Raw genomic sequence first — 20,307 nt, forward strand, 5'->3', positions numbered from 1 at the left:
GCTTGATGAGGTTGCTGGTGTTTCCCCCTTTAGCTTGAATTCTCGTAAGGCATTCGCGGCAGATTGGTTTTCCGTCATCAATAGGTTTTCCAGTCTCAATCAGGTAAAAATCCGAAGTAATTCCATACTTCACTACGTGAATTGCTCTTTTTTAGGAGATTGTCACGGTCAAAAGTATTTGAATTCATTGTAATTCACAGGAACACACCATTGCAAATGAAAATGAAATGAACTGATTCAGATGCTTGTCAAGAAAAAAAAAAAAAAAAAAACATATATGGTATATAAGGCGCGAATTCTATACAGGTTTTTTGCGCGCTTAAAGGGCACCGCAGCAAGACGACAGGAAGACAAAAGATATTGTTTATTTGCAACACAAGTGTTCGAACGTTTAAGCAACTGCCCCACAAGCCACATACAACAGTACTCACGGTAGAACCGTATAATGACGATACTACCGTTTAAAAAATACAGTGGCACCGCCAGTATTTTGGACCCTTAGTATCACGATACCACCATAGCACCGGTAAACCGAGCAACCCTAGTAGGTATGTGTATTATTATTGTTTTACTGTCTTGAACTAATAATAATACTCAATATAAGGCTGTATTATATTTCATGTCTATTTATTTATGTTTCTAGGTGAAATGCTTGCTGTGCCTAAAGGAGCTGACATACAACAATAACACCTCCTCCATGCTCAGGCATTATCGAGCACTGCACGAGCATGCACAGACAATCTTTATCAAATCAAATGAATATTTATCCAAAGTGAATCTCACAAGATCTGAGGATCCACTAGTATATTGGGCTCAACATAAACATCTGTTTCCTCATTTATACCAGCTGACACTGACATTTTTTATGTTCCCCCGTATCCTCTGTTCCATGTGAAAGGATCTTTTCCAAGGCTGGAGAGATTCTGTCCAAAAGGAGGAATCGTCTAAGCTCCAACACAGAAAAAATTCTGTTCCTCAATAAAAAGAATGTGTGATCCTTCCTTCACCCACCCAGTGTTGCAGTTTGTTCCTTTAAATCCATAGTCCCATAAGCACAACACTGCACTAAAACTAGTAACAGTTTAATGCACAAAACACACCAGAAACAATTCTTAACCTTTCCCACCCCACACTTTTCTGTTGTAATTTGCGTTATTACACTCCCTCCACCATAAGAACTACACTCAACACAGTCTCACTTTTGTTGTTCCTACTGTCACTATCCAAAAAATTTATGAATAATGAATGAACTGTATGTGACAGTTGTCTCTGCACAAGTAAATTCAGACAGAGAGAGAAACATATTTTATTTGATACCCAGGCAATGGACCAATGTCTGCTCAGGTCATTGATTCAGTATTTTTATTGGTCTGCTATTTCTTTGCACAGTATCTAGGTGTCACTAGTGAGCAATAATGAATGAAGCTTCGAGTAATGAACCTTTTGGTGAAGCAATGGGCTGCGAGGTCTCAGTGGTTCAGGAAGCCTCATTTTGCCATCACTAATCACAACTTTACACTCGGTAATAATACATTTCACATTATGCATTACACACAATTATCGTTTCGATCTAAACACTTTAAATGATTACAAGCACACACCTTTCTTGAGATATTCTCAAGGATAAATAACATTATCTTGGTCTTCACATTACTAGGGATTGTAAACCAGTTATGAATATTTCAAACTAATGCGTAGATAAAAATATTTGTTTATCTTGAGACTTAATTTTTAATGTAACATAAAATGCTACAATAATGTAATCTTATTTCGTCTCAGTTTCTCCCCAGAATATAAGGGCAACAATTCAGAATTCATCTTTATTTGGTTAAAGTGGAATATATTAAAGGTCCGTAAAGTATTACAACAAATTATGACTGTGAGAACAGAAAACGTTAATAAAGACATAATCTGCTGTGTTTACATCTTGACACATTCTTTTTTGTGTGTGCATTTGTCAACCCATGATAATTTGAAAAGATAGTTGTCCATCATAGTTTATGCATCAGCGTGTAAACGGGACTTTTATTTTGGTCTGGTGTTGTGACGTCATAAACCTGTGCTCCTGCATCTGTTGTGATTCGCCTGAGGAAAGGTTTGTGTTTTTTTTTTTTTTTACGTTTTTTTGATTAATGCAAACTACTGTCAATTTAAACGTTTTTACAAGCTATGATAATAATTTAATTAATATTAACCTATAAATAACGCTGTAATAATTGTTTTTGCGTTATTTTTGTGAGTAAAACTCATCCATTAATAACAGAACAGCTGCGTCTCATTTCGCTCCCTAAATCGTTAATTAGTACATCGATCAAGTACGTTACTGGATTGAAGTGAGAGAAAGAGCAATTTGAATAATCTGAACAGAATCATTTGTAAATGATTCAGTGATTCGATTCAGCGCTGACGATAAAAGAGAACAAACATGTTCAGTGAAAACTCAGGTGAATAAAGTGCAGTACAATACGCTTGAAGTACACTTACACTTCGATAATGTAAATAATGTGCTTTATTATCGCACACTAATTTTGTACTCCATGTAATCAAAATTATTCTTTAGTACTTTTAATAATCTTTAGAACAGTGAACTCGACTGAGCTAATTTGAAACACCATGAACTACGATGCACTTTTAACATACAAAAAATGATCAAGTTACTACTTGTATCTTTCATACACTTCTAAATATTCTGGATTTGATTTAAAATTAGGATAACTAGATAAAAGTGTTATAACATTGAACTGCTTTTTAAATAATTCAAACCACACTTATAAGAAATCCTTATAAGGTCCTCTGTATATTTTTGCAGTAGTATACTTAATTTCAAAGAATCGTTATAAATCTCGGGTATTTTGCTAATGCTACTGGAGTAGAATTATTCTATGAATTAGTGTATTTATATTGTACAAGTTTAACCAGTTAAGTTAGCACAGAAAACAAGAATGTGCCACAAATGCACTTGCTGCTATTTAAGTATTTTTTCTTGCATTCAAGTATTTTTACCTTGGACTTTTAGAAACCAACTGCAGATGTTTTCTTAAAAATTTATTTATTTCATATTGTGTTCAAATAATATATAATATAAATACCTAAATATTAACTTTGTTTATTTTGGGTTTGCATTTAAATAAGTTCATTTGAGTCCACTAAACTATCTCTGTATATGATTTCTTATTTTACCATTGCATTAATGAACTACGCTGCTGACAGAGATTTAGTTTGCATAAATTTTTTATATATGTTAAAGGCTTAGTTCAGCCACATATAAAAATGATGTCATTAATAACTCACCCTCATGTTGTTCCAAACCCGTAAGACCTCTGTTCATCTTCTGAACACAGTAAGATATTTTTTAGATTTAGTCCGAGAGCTCTCAGTCCCTCCATTGAAGCTGTGTGTACGGTCTACTGTCCATGTCCAGAAAGGTAAGAAAAACATCATCAAAGTAGTCCATGTGACATCAGAGGGTCAGTTAGAGTATTTTGAAGCATTGAAAATACATTTTGGTCCAAAAATAGCAAAAATTATGACTTCAGCATCATTTTCTCTTCCTCCTCTGAAGATGAACGGAGGTCTAACGGGTTTGGAACGACATGAGGGTGAGTCACTAATGACATAATTTTAATATTTGCAACAAACATGCTCACTATATGGTTAAATATCTTGATAATCAGGTTCTGAAATATGTGCAAGTAGATGTATTTGGAAGTTCGAGCACTTTATTTTAGACATATTTTAGTTGATCTATACTGGGTGATGGTCATGTTAGTTCATGCTAAATCCAAGCTGTGGGAATTACAACACGCAAAATCATTCTTTCCTCCCGAAAGACATTGAAGTAATTTTCTGGTGAACTGGGAGAAGAGCAGAGTAAACTTTATAGTTTCCTTCACAATGTGTTTCTAAAATCAGTAAAGCATTCCATCAGACTATATTTGTAAGGTTCATTACTGCCCCTTTCATAGACTACGGGGTATATTTTTACAAACTATAAACATATTGGTTAGCTACTACTAAAGTGTTATTTGGGTTGCCTAAACCCACAGAATGCAGATCTCATAACTGCATTCAACTAAGTTTGCAAGGTTTGTTAAATTAAATGTTCATTAGTTATTCAAAGATTTGTTTCAATTATAAATAAGTATTTGCTTTCTATTACCAATAATATATAAGCAATCCTTATACCGTATTTTTCGGACTATAAGTCGCACTGAGTATAAGAAGCATCAGTCCAAAAATACGTCATGATGAGGAAAAAAACATATATAAGTCGCACTGGACTATAAGTCGCATTTATTTAGAACCAAGAGAGAACATTACCGTCTCCAGCCGCGAGAGGGCGCTCTATGTTTTCAGTGTAGGCTACAGGAAAATGAGAAGCATAGAGCGACCTCTCGCGGCTGGAGACGGTAATGTTTTATCTTGGTTCATGTCAAATTAATTTTGATAAATAAGTCGCACCTGACTATAAGTCGCAGGACCAGCCAAACTATGAAAAAAAGTGTGACTTATAGTCCGGAAAATACGGTAATACTTTTTGTATGCATTAATTCCTTTGTTTAAATGATTGTTCTCTGATTATTAGACAGGCTTCTATTTGTATTAGACAGAACTTTTAAAAATGAGAGCCTCGAACACATCGGCCAAACAGTAAAATGTATCGGTTGATGTCGATATTTGAAAGATTAGTTTTGATATGACAAAATGCCAGCAAAAGCACGAAGGCAGATTTGAATTCAACAGTTGATCACGAGATGCACTGAACAAAAGCTTCAGGAACCAGTCATAGAGTGATCACACAACGATGTGATCGTTCACGTTAAAATGGATTGTGGAAAGTCATGTTGAGATCACATGATCAGACAAACGTTAACACTGTCTTTAAGTGCAGCTGAAAAGATCCTTTCACATTGGCCATTTATGATATTATGGATTTAAGTTGAAACGTTAATAAGGTATAATCTAAACAGATTTTTTTAGTCTGCAACATTAACCCTTAAAGACCTAGAAATTTTTGGGGCGCCTGACACCTGCTCTTTTCTATGTTTTTCAGACCTATTCTAGCAGTCAGCATCAATGCCATATATCATTATAAACTTACATTTTAAGTTTAACTAATTTAAAGTCTCAATTTTACTTTCGTTTTCTCAAAGAATGAATGAAATTACTGAATTTTAAGAAAAATGCAAGCAACAGTTGGGTGTTTTCTTACTGTGTACTCAAAAATAAAAACTCCTAAAGTTTGGATATTTTTCTTTAGAAAGTTGTGTCTGTGTGTTACTTCCAAATAATATTTTGTTTAGATGTACCATTTGCCAAGGAAGTTATAGCCATTTATTAAAATATTGTTAGCATCGCGTTTGAGTAAAAAACATCCCTATTTCGTTAACTAACAATAGAGGTGTGCCCAAAAACATTTTAATGAGTAAAGAAAATGGAAAGAGTGTTATTTTATAACAAAACCAAACAAAAAAAGTTTTTTTTCTTCTTCTGAGAAATGTTTTCAATCTGAATATGAACAATAAACACAAACTATGCAGCATATAGTAAAAACAACTGCACAAATAGTCTTTAACAATACAGTGCAAAAACAGAGCAAATGTTTCACAAACTACACACAAGATGAGTGAGAAATATTCAGAGTGCAACAGAAAAAAATAGTGCAAATTACCTTTTTATGAACTATATATTTACATAATTATTTAAACATAATAGACATAGCATAAATGATAGATCCGCCGACTGTATTCTACGTCAGAATCGATTTTACCAGGAAATCGTCAAGCGACCGTAAACAGAAATCCCAGTGCTTTATCAGATATGTACCACTGTTTCATCCTTGGTTTTGATTTGTTTTATGTCAAAGTTCTCTGTTGTTTATTTTTTTTTTTTTGTGCTTTTTCAGAGAGTTTGCAAATGTGTTATTTTGTGTTTGTATAAGTGTTCGACTTATTGTTTGAATATGGGACAGTTTGAACCAATCTGGGCTCGGGGTGGGACTAAGCGTCAACAATCATTTCCGTTTGGTTACGAGAAACAAAAGCATTAGTTTCTTCTGACGAATCAATGTTGTCAAAATGTGATGACGTAATCACATGCACTACGGCGCCTCTGAATATCTAAATGAGAGGATATCTCTGAAATGTGGAGAATCTCTGCTTTACATCACTTTTTAAAGCATTAAGATTGGATTAGCGGTTCAAAAGTTATTAACTTTGAGGGTTAAACACAGTATTTGCTTCTAAAATGAAAACTGTTAAGTCAGTGGTTCCCAACCTTTTTCAGCTTGCGGCCCACACTACCAAACACAAATGCTAGCGCAGCCCACTGCAAAAAAATTAACTCACCCCGCTATTGTTGGGTTAATAACTTAGTATTCAGAAGCTAGATTGTTAACTGTCTTTATTGAATGAACTAGGGCTGTGCGATATGGACAAAAAACAAATACAAAAAAACACTCGCGATTTCTTTGAAATTTTTTCTTAAAAAGTTGTAACGTCTCTAGAACAGACATAAGTCAAAACAATCACTATAGTTAAAGTGTAACAGAATGTATAGACTTATGGCAAAAAAACAAACAAAAAAATTAATATAAATAAAAACTTTTTTTCTGCAATACATTGTTCATAGAGCTCATTAATTGTAGCAGTGCCTCAGGTGTTAAAATAGATTTGTTAAACATTATACAGGTTCACACATAGGCCTACTCCATCTGCAGTGCGTATACAGGCTGTGTAAGCGGTTCAGAAGCAGCAGTGAGAGTGGATTATTGTAACGCGAAAGTACATCAAAATAATGCACGAGCGTGAATCTCTCTGTTCGCACGCAGATTTCCTTTTTCTCTGTCACAAAACCAGACGTGCTTGCTCAGATACACGCTGCTATCGCCCTGAGAGAGTGCAAACACTTAAAACGTGTCTCCTCTCACTTAAAACTGCATCCTGTGCACTCACAACTCTCTCTATGCTCATGTGCTAGATATTAATTATTTTAGCACGTTTTTATTTCTAGCTTTTTACCACATGCAGTGTGAACGCTCTGATCTGTTAATGGGCTCAGAAAACCACCGCGACCAACTAGAGGGCCGCAGACCACAGGTTGAAAACCACTGTATTAAGTACTTACAGATGAGGTCTATTACTTTGGTGCTCTAGTGGTTATAAACACAACTACATGTGTCTCGCAGAAGAACACTGCTTGGGACCCGACCAGACTTTTTTGCCGCAGCATTAAATTCCCAAATAAAACTCTGTAGTGGTCGGTAACTCTGATGTAATTTTAACGGGAGAGGGCAGTCTTAACAATATCCCATTCCTGACGTCCATTCAGAACAGTATACCTGTGCTCTATTCTTATTGGCCACCGGTACAGCCTGCACTAGTGCTGTCCTAGAAGGACGTTCAACTAGGGGTGCACACTAAATATCGTCCGATAATTAATGCGCATCTTGTCAGTAAATCCGGTTATCTAATCTGTGAAAATTCCATCAGGAGCATGATTTCACATAGAGCAGCTATTACTATACGGAGCCGCTGTTCACTGACACGCTGCGCAAATCCATGCTGATAATGAACATTGATTTGCGCAACTTGTCAACCGGCTTTACTGACGAGATTATCTATATAGCATTAATTATCGGACGATATTTATCGCACACTCCTTCGTTCAACTCTGTTTTGTGTATTTAGCTTGGCCTATAAGTCTATATTAACGACAGATGTTGTTTACAACACATTATCTACTGTGTTAAAAGAAGAATGTCAAAGAATTTAGTATTTTAAAACAGTGTTTTCATTTTAAAATTGTTTAGCAAGGTTTAGATGACAAAGCAAGTAAAGCAAGAGAAAAACAAAACAATGGTACAGAATATCCACCATATGAAACCTCTCTCACTATTACAAATCAATAAAAATCTAACATTGATTTACAGACTCGCACTACACATTGTCTGCATTTCATTACTCTTAATTACCCTCTTTTTAATGAATCTCAGTGCTGAATTTGTCTAATGATAAAAAGTCAAGCACATGCTGCTGTGTTTAGAATATGTATCTTGAATGCAAATATGCAACACATCACATGTAATGTCTCTTTCAGTAGCATAGTGGATATGGGACAGGGGTGTCCAGTCCTGCTCCTGGAGGACAATGGTCATATAGAGGTTAGCTCTAACCCCAATTAAAGCTAATCAATGTCTTTGCAAATCTTCTGAAACTTCTAGCAAATTTGTTGGGACAAGTTGGAGCTTAATTCTGTAGAACACTGGCCAACCAAAAGCAAGTTTGGACACCCTGGTATAGGATACATGGATTACGTATCTACATGTTTGATGTCGATTGCTTTGAGCCATTAAACTGGGGTTAACTTTTTTTTGGTTTGTTTTTCCAAACAGAGGAGAGGGAAGTACTGAATGAAATCGAGGAGAAAGATCAGTATGAGAATCAAAAGACAGGAACTAGGAATTATTTTGCTTGCTTTCAGTGTCGAAAGACTTTCAGTCAACAAGGAAAACTTAATAGGCACATGCAAATTCACAATAGAGAGAAGCCTAACAGATCCGCTCAGTGTGAAGAGAGTTTCAATCATAATGGAAACCTTGATGTCCACAGCCTTTTTAACTGCCAACAGTGTGGAAACAGTTTCACTCATAAAGGAAGCCTTAACAAGCACATGAGAGTTCACAGTGGAGACGAGCCTTACACATGTAATCAGTGTGGAAAGAATTTCAGTTTTCGTGGAAACCTTAAAGTCCACATGAGAATTCACACTGGAGAGAAGCCTTACATCTGCAAACAGTGTGGAAAGAGTTTCAGTCAACATGTAAATCTTGAATCTCACACGAGAATTCACACTGGAGAGAAGCCTTTTACCTGTAAACACTGTGGAAAAAGTTTCAGTCAACTTGGAACTCTTAATTACCATATGAAAGTTCACACTGAAAAGAAACCCTTCACCTGCCATAACGTCCACAGGCGAATTCACACTATGGAGAAATTTTTTTACCTGCCAACAGTGTGGAAACAGTTTTACTCATAAAGGAAGTCTTAACAGGCACATGAGAACTCATACCAAGGAGAAGCCTTACATATGCCCTCAGTGTGGAAAGAGTTGATGAGAATTCACCCTAAAGAGAGGTTTTAACCAAAAAGGTAACCTTAGGTATCACATAAAGATTTACTCAAGAGGGACCTGTTTCAATGTCACCAGTGTGGAATGGGTTTTACAGACAAGAAAAGCTCAAGAAAATAAATAATTCCGGAACATTGTAAAGAAACCTGTCATGTGCCATCACTGTGGAAAGATTTCCAGAAACAAAGCAAATCTTGAGTTTTACATAAGCTGTATGATGCCATACCCATCTTCCATGAAGCTGCATTGTGCAACATTGAGATTGTCACCTAATTTTATTCAATCAACACTGAACTGATTCTAATAGAATAACTACATTACTGTTTTGTAGAACTGTTTACATCTAAACTAATGTCTAAATAAACTTCACAGTAGTGGCATTTCCAATACAGATTTATGCAAAACTTTAGCAACATTTTATAAATGTTGTCAAAAAAGTATTATGAAATGACGCAATTTCCAGTAACCAGTGTTATGCGACTAAAACACATCTTTTGCCTTTTGCAATAAGTCATAGCAATGGAATTTGAGTACATTTATTAGGAAGTGTATTAGGTTTTTTTTTTTTTATGGAAGCAGCACAGAGAGCTGCTACAGAAACCTACGTCCATGGCGCAGTTGGAATAAGCCCAAGCATTGACTAGAGTGGCCACAATCAGCTTCAGTGGCCGTATCAAAGCCACTACAGATGTGTCCAGTGTAAATTGTCTAAGCATTGATCGTAGGGAAAGACCTTTATACTGGAGCTCAGCCATGTATGAAGTGTACGAGGTTATAGTACATTGAAGAATGATTAATTACAATCTGCAGGAATGGGTAGTTTTAGAAGTGTGATCTGAAAAAGTACTCCAAGCTTTCTGGTTGTTTTTGAAAGAGTTATGGTTGATGTGCCTAAGTGGGTGGTTAAATTGAAGGTAATGGTCCTTTATCCAACAAGAAATGTCTGTTAAAAATGCTGAGATGCAGGCAGTTATCGTCGGTTTTCCGGATGGAATGAGAGGTAGAGTCGAGTGTCATCAGCATAGCAGTGATATGAAAAACCATGTTTCTGAATGATAGAAGCTAGTGATACCATGTATACATAGAAAAGAAGTGGTCAAAGAACTGAGCCTTGAGGCACCCCAGTAGCTAGATGTTGCATCTTGGACTCCTTATCCCTTCAAGATATCTTGAAGGACCTATCTGATAGGAAAGACTCAAACCACAGGAGTGTGGTTTCCTGAGATCCCCTTTGTGTTAATAAGGTTGATAGGAGGATCTTGTCATTAATAGTGTCAGAAGCAGCAGACAGATCCAGCAAGATAATTCTTAAAGATTTGCAATCCACTCTTGCCAGTACAACTGAGAGCAAGGCTTGGTTGAATGTCCACTTCTGAAACTAGACTGGTTGCTGTCCAGGAGGTTCTGTGTTAGAAAGGGAGATAAAAGGAAGAAGGGTACCCAAATTTCAAATGTTAAATGTACTTAAATGCTGCAGTCCATAACTTTTTGTGTTTAAAATGTAGAAATTTCAATAATAAGCAAGTACTCCATGAATCCGTTTTGAAAACCCAGTTTTCAGCATATCCTGAATCAATATGTTAACTATAATTAGTGTTTATATTGTGAATATTTTAGACTGATTTGGGTAGGTACTGATGCAGAGTAGCCTGGTACCTGCATGATTCATCATAGACATAAATAGAGAGAAGTAGCTCTGGCTACAATGTTCTTCAGCAAGATTCAAGAGGTTCATTAACCGCTAGAGCACCAAAAGTTACGGACTGCAGCTTTAAGTAATTTGTTGATGTATGTTGGTATGGGATGTGGATTTAAAATAGAAAACAATTTTAGCCTTTGAATGGAACGCTCCATGTGTATATGAGCACTGGAGATTAGTCTGTTATTGTTCACCTCCTCCCGTGTAAACTGTCCTCTGGCAAAATGTTGCAAATTGTAAAACCCTTTTCCGCCATAATTTTATCACCTGGTTTTAGGAGTTGGAGAAGTCTACTGTCAGCCTCTATTGCCTTGTCTGAAGCACTCCCTCAACACAGGTCACTGGCAAAGATAATTACTCCTTTGGGTGCTACTCAATGCCTTAAGTGTGGTCTGTCCTTTGTATTCGCTGTACGAGGTGTTCGAGATGGCAACTTTGGGGGCGGTCACACACTAACCTACAGTTTAGTTGGTAACTGTGGCTGTGCTATCATTTAAATTTTTGGCCAGGTCTGTGTGGCCACATTTAAGTCATACATTTTGTTCCTTTAAACCTGATTCACTGTGGTGAGCCTTTTGAAAGTGTTTGTTTTAGACAGATTGGGATCATTTTTATGCTAATTTGTGCACTTGTGTCACTCGCTCATGCTTGTCTCACCTTATGTGTAAATAGAGAGAAGTTGCTTTAAGCTGCTTTGACACCAGACACCAGTTTAGTGGTCTGATTAAAACCATGACATGGGTTTTGCCAGTAGTGTGCACTCATGCAATGCAAGCAATGATAAATAACCAACTCAGTGGAATCAAAAGTTAAAATGGTTATATATAAAAACAAAGTTGATGACAGCCCAAATACAGTATGTACATCCATTCACAAGTGTACTACTTACAATGCAGTATTACTGCCATTTGTAAAGGTGTTGTCTTATTTCTCTGTAATTTTAATTCTTGTAGGTACATTCTGAGACAGAAATTAGTCAACGTTTTATTATTTGTGACTTGCAGACACACCCATTTAAAACATTCCACTTGTACACACAGAACCAGGAAACAGGAATCTCCTGAGTTCAGAGAAATAGAAACTTAAGTGTAGTTGTGTAGGAAACTGAAATCTCCTTACTTCATGGAAAGAGAAACTTAAGTGTTGTGAAGCTGTTTGTCTCTGGATGATTGATAAACATGTAACCATAATACTGTATCAGCAGCAATACAGAGGACAGAGAAACAGGTAAGAACCTAGCACTTACTAAATAATGCGGACACTTAATTCATATGTGTATGTTGTTGGCACTTATATCAACATATAGGTAATATCATGAAATATAAATATTATCAAAACATTACAGTTGTTTATTTTTTCTATACTACAATCACTACAATAATTAAACAGTACATGGGTAGTTGACAACTAATGAACATTTACTGTTTATGTATATGAATGTATAAAGGAAAGTGTATATATTTATGTGCTATGATTGGTCACCAATAGCTTTGTTTTTCACTATTTTTAACCACCTTTCAGTTTTACTTAATAGTGATGTGACATTAATTATTAGAGAAGCTTTAAATTGTAAAAACTGAATTAAAAAAGAAATACCTGTTTAACTGTGTAGCCTATTACTGTTTATTTTACTTTTTGCTGTAATTCAAAAGATTGGCCAGAAAAATCTGTCATCTCTGTGGCATGAAACAGGTTTTATGCATCATGTTACTTAATGTACAACAGTGTGAGATGATCTGTCATCTCTGAATGTGAACCTACAGCTATTGTTTACTAGTCCAGATAAGTTAAATTTAAACTATCTCACTCCACTTTTTCTGGATTTACTTTAGTCACATGATGCTTTAGTGGCTCACAGGCCCAGAAAGCAGTAAGAGATGATGTGTTGCCAATTTAGCAATTTTGTTGTTACATTTAGCGACTCTCTTGTCCCTATTGTTTCTTTAAAAATGCCTAGCAACAAATACAGGAACTTCTTGGGCAAACCTTACCTAATTTCTAAGACACAGTGTGACATCATAGAGACACTTAGTGATCAGTTTGATCTACTTACCAATGAAAGCATTTGGCAACAGTGTTCCTGTTGCTCAGTGGTACAGCATTGTGTTATGTACTTTGAATGTACTTTGGGTAAAAGTGTCTTACAGGACCCCTTAAATTTCCATTTTACTTAATTGAATGATTATGATCCTAACCAGGAAAAGGCTGCAGTGAGTCGAGTTGAAGGACGACTGAAGCAGAAGTTCAATGTTCTGAGAAGGAAAGACACTGAGCTGGACCAGCTTTCACACACAGGATCACATCTCTTCTTTCCTGCCGGAAACAGATCTAGAAAAACAGGATCATAGTGGACTTGAGTAAGATTCCCATATTGAGTCCAACCATTTTAACTCTTGAAGAATACTAATAATATTAAAAAGGTAACAATGCACAAATCTACGGAAGTTCTAAGCGGCCATGCATTATAATTTTTTCCTTTTTGTTTTCTCGTTATAACGACTTAATTTTCTCGTTATCTTGACATAATGAAAGTCGTTTTCTCATTATAACGACTTATTTTTCTCTTTATCTCGACATAACGAAGGTTTGTTTTCTCGTTATAACGACATGACAGTTTTACTGTTGCTGTAGTAACAACCTCAACTTTGACAGGCATCTGATGGACAACCATGCACGCGCTCTTACTGTAGCCTATATTTCAGCAAATTTACATAAATAAAGGCTGATCAATCACTGTTGATTTTTCCATAGTACAACAAACGTTTTGTTTTGTTATTAACATGTTTAAATGGCAACACCGCGCCATTAGAGCTGCTTGGATTAAACTCACTTTTAATTTTCCCTTTATTTGAAATAAAATTATATATAATTTATAATTTGTAGTAGTCAATATATGATGTGGCAGATATCATGTGTGTTACAAGCTTCTGTTTGAAAAGATCGTTCATGTTTACGTGTAGTGTATGTATGTGTGTGTGTGTAGAAAAAAACGATTACAACATTATAGAACAAAACTGAATTAAATTAGCCTATGGATTTTACATATATATCACATTTCTCATTAATATGGTTAACAATAAAGATTAGTAATAAGGAAAAGAATCACATCAGCCTACATCGTTAAATCCCGTCCTACTGTAGATAAACAGAACATCTCTGCTTATTAATCATGTGCCTAAAAGAAGCACAAATAAAGATATAGGTGCAAACAAAATACAGTGACGTCAACCTTGGTTTTGATAAGCAGTTATTTTATGACACAGAACGCGTTGGTGAAACTCATGCATCTAGCAGGAACTTAAAACACATAATAATCATTGATTCAAGCATTTAACATTTATGAATTAATTAAATGTCATTAATGAACAAGACTGCACAAATTATAGCGATCATGAGGAAGGTCCGCATACAGTAAAGTGGATAGTATACAACACCCCATCAGTTATATTCAGGTCTATAGTGCCACCTGCTGGCGCAGTTTTGTAACTTCTTAATTAAGTCGTTATAACGAGAAAACAAACTTTGTTATGTTGAGATAACGAGAAAACGAACTTCGTTATGTCGAGATAACAAGAAAATTAAGTCGTTATAACGAGAAAACGAACTTCGTTATGTCGAGATAGCGGGAAAACAAGAAGAAAAAAAAATTATTATGAAGCAAATTTGGAGCAAATTAAATTTTTGGGTGAACTCCACTTTTAATACCTGCTAACACTTTATTATACAACTTATTTTTATAAGCCCTAACCTGAGATTACATGTAATGAAATTTAGTTTACATGCCATTGCTTTGATATAGCAAAGTTAATTATAGTTAGTAGAATGTCTAAAGTGGACTACTGAAATAAAGAGTAACCACATTTTCTTCATGTTCATGTGTGCTGATTTCTGCAGTCATATTCAACAACATGGATCCCAGGACCAGAAACAACTTCCTAGAGTGTAAGTCAATAAGAAAACTAATGCATCTACTGTTAAGCACATAACCTCAGTACCCTTAGGCAAGAAATGAGTCAAATGTGACCTGTGCTGGCAAAATAAGTTGCACAAAGACTAATTTTGAGCTACAGACAAAAAAAAAACTTTGTTACAACAGTGAAAGACAATTGAAGACCATTTCCTATGTGCCACATTAATATCGATAGTATAGCAAAAACACCATTTAATAGCACACTAACAAGATAGTCATTTTAAGACATTAACATGTAAGCACAAAACACAAGAAACTTCTCTTTTCGATATCAATAAGACTTTAGTGGATAAATCTAAGACGATATAAACACCAATCTGACTGGATCTTAAACTGAAATTAGCATTAAAGTCTTTAATGAGGTCATGACATGATGCCTAATTATCACGTGTTTCATCTCCATCAGATTCCAATCCGCTCACACTGGACCTGAACACGGTGAATAAACACCTCCGTCTGTGTGAGAGGAACAGAGAGATTACTGGCACTCTCACAGAGCAACCGTATCCTGACCATCCGGACAGATTCGATGGATATAATCTTCAGGTGTTGTGTAGAGAGAGTGTGTGTGGACGCAGTTACTGGGAAGTTGAGTGGAGTGGGATGTTTGGTGTGGATATATCAGTGTCATATAAGAGCATCAGCAGGAAAGGAGAGGTTTATAAGTGTGTGTTCGGACGTAATAATCAGTCATGGAGTTTGTTCTGTTCTCCCTCTAAATGCGTATTTGTTCATAATAACAAACAGACTGATCTCCCTGTAGTGTCCAGTCGTAGAATAGGAGTGTATGTGGATCACAGCGCAGGAACTCTGTCCTTCTACAGCGTTTCTGACACAATGAACCTCATACACTCAGTCCGGACCAGATTTACTCAGCCGCTCTATCCTGGGTTTTATGCATTTATTGGATCATCAGCGAAACTGTGTTCATGAATCCGAATAGATTTTAGACATTTCTATGTAATTTCTTTGTATGTCTGCACTAATATGTATGTCTGTGCCCTCTTTTGCACTGTAAGCTCCTGTGAACAAGAAAAATTCCTGTGTCTGTTGCAGGAATGGAAATGAAGCTCTTTCTGATTGTGAAGTTTTAGCGGCATGATAAATAAGTGTTAATGATTTATGTTCTTATTTTTAGTTTTGTATATTGAAGATCTTTTTTGTTGTTGTTGTTATTTAAAGCTGATTCTTGGAAATGCTTATACACTATTTAAGGTCATATGTGATCCTGGAACACAAAACCAATCATAAGTAGCAGGGGTATATTTGTAGCAAAAGCCAATAATACATTGTATAGTCAAAATTGACGGTTTTTCTTTTATGCCAAAACTCATTAGGGTATCGAGTAAAGCTCATGTTCCATGAAAATATTTGGTACAATTCCTACTGTAAATATATCATATGCTAAAAACTTAATTTGGACAGGTTTAAAGGGGATTTTCAATATTTAGATTTTTTTTTTTTCATCCTCAGATTCTAGATTTTCAAATAGTTGTATCTCTACCAAATATTTTAGATGATGTATAAATCTCTTATTTTGAAAAAATGCACCCTTGTGACTGGTTTTTTGGTCCAGGGTCACATATGTGAAATATGTTTTAGTCAAAATTAATTGATTGGATATAAAAGTCCAGGGTCAATGAGGTAACATAAATAAAGACAACTTAATCAATTTCTGCCTTTTATGTTTTTTTTTTTTTTAATCATTATTCAAAAACTACACAAAACGCAAGTGATTTCAGGACTGGGCTGAGGCCAAAACAATAAAATATTCTGATTCTTGTGCCTTAAAAAAAATTTAATCGTTATTTTTCTCTATACACTAATTCACAAAATTTCTTTGGGAGTTGAATTACATGAAATGGTTGCCTCTGATGTCCATCCATTAAACCAGCTTTGAATTAACATGCTGTGTGGCCCATGGTGATGATAGATACTAATGCTGGGCTGGTGGAAAAACTGGACATTATATTCTGAGGATGAGGGCAGAAAGAAGTGGAAATATTTGAGGGATAAGTATATAAAGGAGAGGAAAGCAGAAAGTGAGAAATGGCTCTGAGGGAGGAACTCAGAAGGAATAGAAGTTCATGAATGCTCTCATTTTTCTGGAACGATTTGTGAAGGAGAGGCCAATGTCATCCAACATCCCACTGGCCTCAGATCAGCTAGACTCTGAATGTAATGAGGTAGCTTTCTACGGAAGTTTGATGTCTGACACGATTTAGAAAGTATGGGTCAGTATTTGGATAATTGAAATATGCAGTATTTACCTGAGTTTAAAATGAATACATAACATACTTTATCAATGTTAAGTCATGATTTATTATGATTAAAATAAACTTTAATTTATTCTCCTAGAACAGTCACAATGAGGGCCTCATTACTTTGACCCTACCTCCTATAGAGCCAGAGCCCCTGGCATCGACCAGCAGCGGACAGCCAGTCTCTAGATGTCCCTCGGTGGGAAAGAGAAGGAGAAGCACAGAGCCAGACCTCTCTGAATTCCAGAAGCATCGTTGGAACATGTTAAATACTTCCTCTGCTGAAGAAAGCCGAAGTGTGAATTGAAAATGAAGCATAATCTTTATGAAGCTGAGTTTAAGTAAGGTTGGAGAGGGGGGGTTAGTCAGTGGAGACTGATAAAACATTATTGTGTTGTTATTCTTTATATTCTATTTTCTAAGTTCAATTTTTCAAACAAAAGTGTATTTTTACAATGTTGATTAATACATGTGAATGCTTCTAAAACAGTTGAACTAATCCATAAATTATAATTCGAAAATAAGGCAATAGCTCTTCTGTGTCAGCCACGCCACAAAGATGTGTTTTCTACATATATTTATGCTTTGGTTCAAAAGAAAAGTTAATCTTTGTGTCGTGGCTGATACAGAAAAGCATAAGCGGTCTGCATACAGCTCATATTCTTCAGAATGATGCTGTTCAGATGTGGAGAGACACAGAGCAGACTACTTGTTAATTAAAGGTTTGTCGTCTGGTATGCCAAGGCTGCCCTGACAGAGAGCTCTTCCAAGTGCTGAAACAGCCAAAATACCATCATCACTACTTCGCCCATAAGCCCCAACATCCACCACCACATACCGATCATCAACAACAGCAAGGAGAATAATTGAGAAGGAGCCTTTGTAGTTTAAGTAACGGAAACTGCTGGAAGAAGGGGCCTGGATCACTATGTGTTTGCCATCTACTGCCACAAAACAGTTAGGGAAATTTCACATCCTCGGGAAATCAGCTGCGATTTCTCACAAATGTTACCTGTTAGGTGGTGGCATATATTCTTCCACAAGGTTGTCCCATAAAGCTTCAGAATTGTTATATATTCTATTCATGAATATGTGTATATGTTTCCATATCTGTTATTTATTAATTTTTTATATTTTAGGTGTTTTATGACCACTTCAGTTACAACTACAGTCAGTCAGGTTTTGAGGCAGAAGCTCTGTTTACTGATGCTAGGGGCAACTTTTCTTAAAATATAATCAAACTGGTCCTTGTCCACTCTGAAATAAGCTTTAAGCCTCCTGTTGTCCAGGCGGGGCTTCTGAATCAGCTAAATAAATCTTGTAGCAGAGTTACAACAAGGGTTTTTTGGTAGTTGAAATCCGTTTCTAAAATGTCCTTGTAACGGAGATCACAGCTGATGGTTGACGCCTCCGAAGCACAACCTCATGGGCGCCTTGGAAAGAAGGAGAACGTGGCATGCCTAGCATTTTCCATGTTTTTAGTCACGATGTGAACAGCCTCTTATACCAACTTTTTACACGTTGTATTGCATATCCCGCAACACACAGCGTCACGTAAGGCAGGCTACAGTGAGCGACGACTGGTGGGCTTGAGAATAATCTTTGTTAAAATTCACTTGTTAAGTGCAGAAAAACAGCAATTTATTGCAGCAAGCAGAAGACTTGTATTTCTCTCATGTTAAGAACATGGTCTGGAGCTTTGCTTTCTCTTAACACAACAAAAATAGTTAACCTATCAATACAAATCAGTAACATATATAATAATATAATAAAAGTGTATCACATTTCCCGCCAGTCCTGTATAAACTACAGCACCGAAGTTTTTTTTAATTTATTAATTTCAATATCTTGAGATGGCGGAGCGCAAGAAAACAACGCAGTCTGAAGCTGCTCACTTAGTTGTTCTTACTCGTCACAGTCTGCTCAATCGTGGTGATGTCAGTGCCTTAAAATATGTTATAATTAACTATTTCACATCTAGAGATGAAGGATCGGATGATGACGTTACTAAAGAGGAGGAGTCCAATGACAGTCTGTTATATGCACAGGTGTGCTGCGCTCACTTTTCTAACTACAATTCAATTCAAGTTTATTTGTTAAGCGCTTTTTATGATACATATCATCACAAAGCAACTTTACAGAAAATTACATTTCTACAATATTTAGTAGTAGCTTATAAGTGGTGACTGTCAGTGCGCGTATGACAGGATTTTTCCAGCCAGACGATGAACAATATTAACAGGAATTATTATATGATGCAGTCACACTTGTAGCAATAATTGTTACTTCTGTTTGTTGATTCAGGTTTAGCATCTGAGGTCCTTTGAGGGTCAGCATCATCTCTTCTCAGGTGTTCTGGATCCAGACTGGAGCTTGTGTAAATCCGAGTTACCACGGTGGCAAACATAGAAACAAATAGAGGCATCATTAGCATAGCTGCTGATCCAACAAAGTAAAATTAATTAGTTTAACCCAAGCTAAAGAATAAGAACGAGCATTTGATCAGATGCAATTGCAGTCACAAATTATGAGATGCATTGTTTGAATGCTTGGCGAAAGAGATATGTTTTTAATCTAGATTTAAACAGAGAGAGAGTGTCTGAACCCCGAACATTATCAGGAAGGCTATTCCAGAGTTTGGGAGCCAAATGTGAGAAAGCTCTACCTCCTTTAGTGGACTTTGCTATCCTAGGAACGACCAAAAGTCCAGCGTTTTGTGACCTTAGGGTGCGTGATGGGTTGTAGCGTGGTAGAAGGCTAGTTAGGTACGCAGGAGCTATTAGGGCCTTATAGGTAAGTAATGATAATTTGTAACTGATACGGAACTTAATAGGTAGCCAGTGCAGAGACTGTAAAATTGGGGTAATATGATCATATTTTCTTGACCTGGTAAGGACTCTAGCTGCTGCATTTTGGACTACCTGTAGTTTGTTTATTGAAGAAGCAGGACAACCACCTAGAAGTGCATTACAATAGTCAAGTCTAGAGGTCATGAATGCATGAACTAGCTTTTCTGCATCAGAAACAGATAACATGTTTCGTAGCTTGGCAATGTTTCTAAAGATGGAAGAATGCAGTTTTTGTAACAAGGGAATATGATTTTCAAAAGACAAATTGCTGTCTAATATTCCACCCAGATTTTTGACTGTAGAGGAAGTAACAGTACATCCGTCTAGTTGCAGATTGTAATCTACAAGATTCTGTGTAGTGTCTTTTGGTCCAATAGTTAATATCTGTCTTATTCAAAT

The 20,307-nt window shown here is 36.1% G+C and overlaps 1 protein-coding gene and 1 long non-coding RNA gene across 2 annotated transcripts; both read left to right on the forward strand.

Annotated features, from left to right (window-relative positions):
• The first annotated feature begins 2,079 nt into the window (after positions 1-2,079).
• On the forward strand, positions 2,080-9,885 carry LOC113092867 (gastrula zinc finger protein XlCGF49.1-like). The gene is made up of 2 exons (XM_026258641.1): positions 2,080-2,095; positions 8,393-9,885. The coding sequence occupies exon 2, from the start codon at positions 8,524-8,526 to the stop codon at positions 9,034-9,036; it is 513 nt and encodes a 170-aa protein (XP_026114426.1). The 5' UTR covers positions 2,080-2,095; positions 8,393-8,523; the 3' UTR covers positions 9,037-9,885.
• Positions 9,886-11,403: 1,518 nt separating this feature from the next.
• Positions 11,404-16,274, forward strand: LOC113092870 (uncharacterized). The gene is made up of 4 exons (XR_003287640.1): positions 11,404-12,055; positions 13,027-13,185; positions 14,723-14,770; positions 15,205-16,274. It is a non-coding gene; the product is annotated as an uncharacterized LOC113092870 (long non-coding RNA).
• The last annotated feature ends 4,033 nt before the right edge of the window (positions 16,275-20,307 follow it).

Source organism: Carassius auratus, unplaced genomic scaffold (genome assembly GCF_003368295.1).
Source record: "Carassius auratus strain Wakin unplaced genomic scaffold, ASM336829v1 scaf_tig00214720, whole genome shotgun sequence".
In the NCBI taxonomy this organism is placed as follows: Eukaryota; Metazoa; Chordata; class Actinopteri; order Cypriniformes; family Cyprinidae; genus Carassius; species Carassius auratus.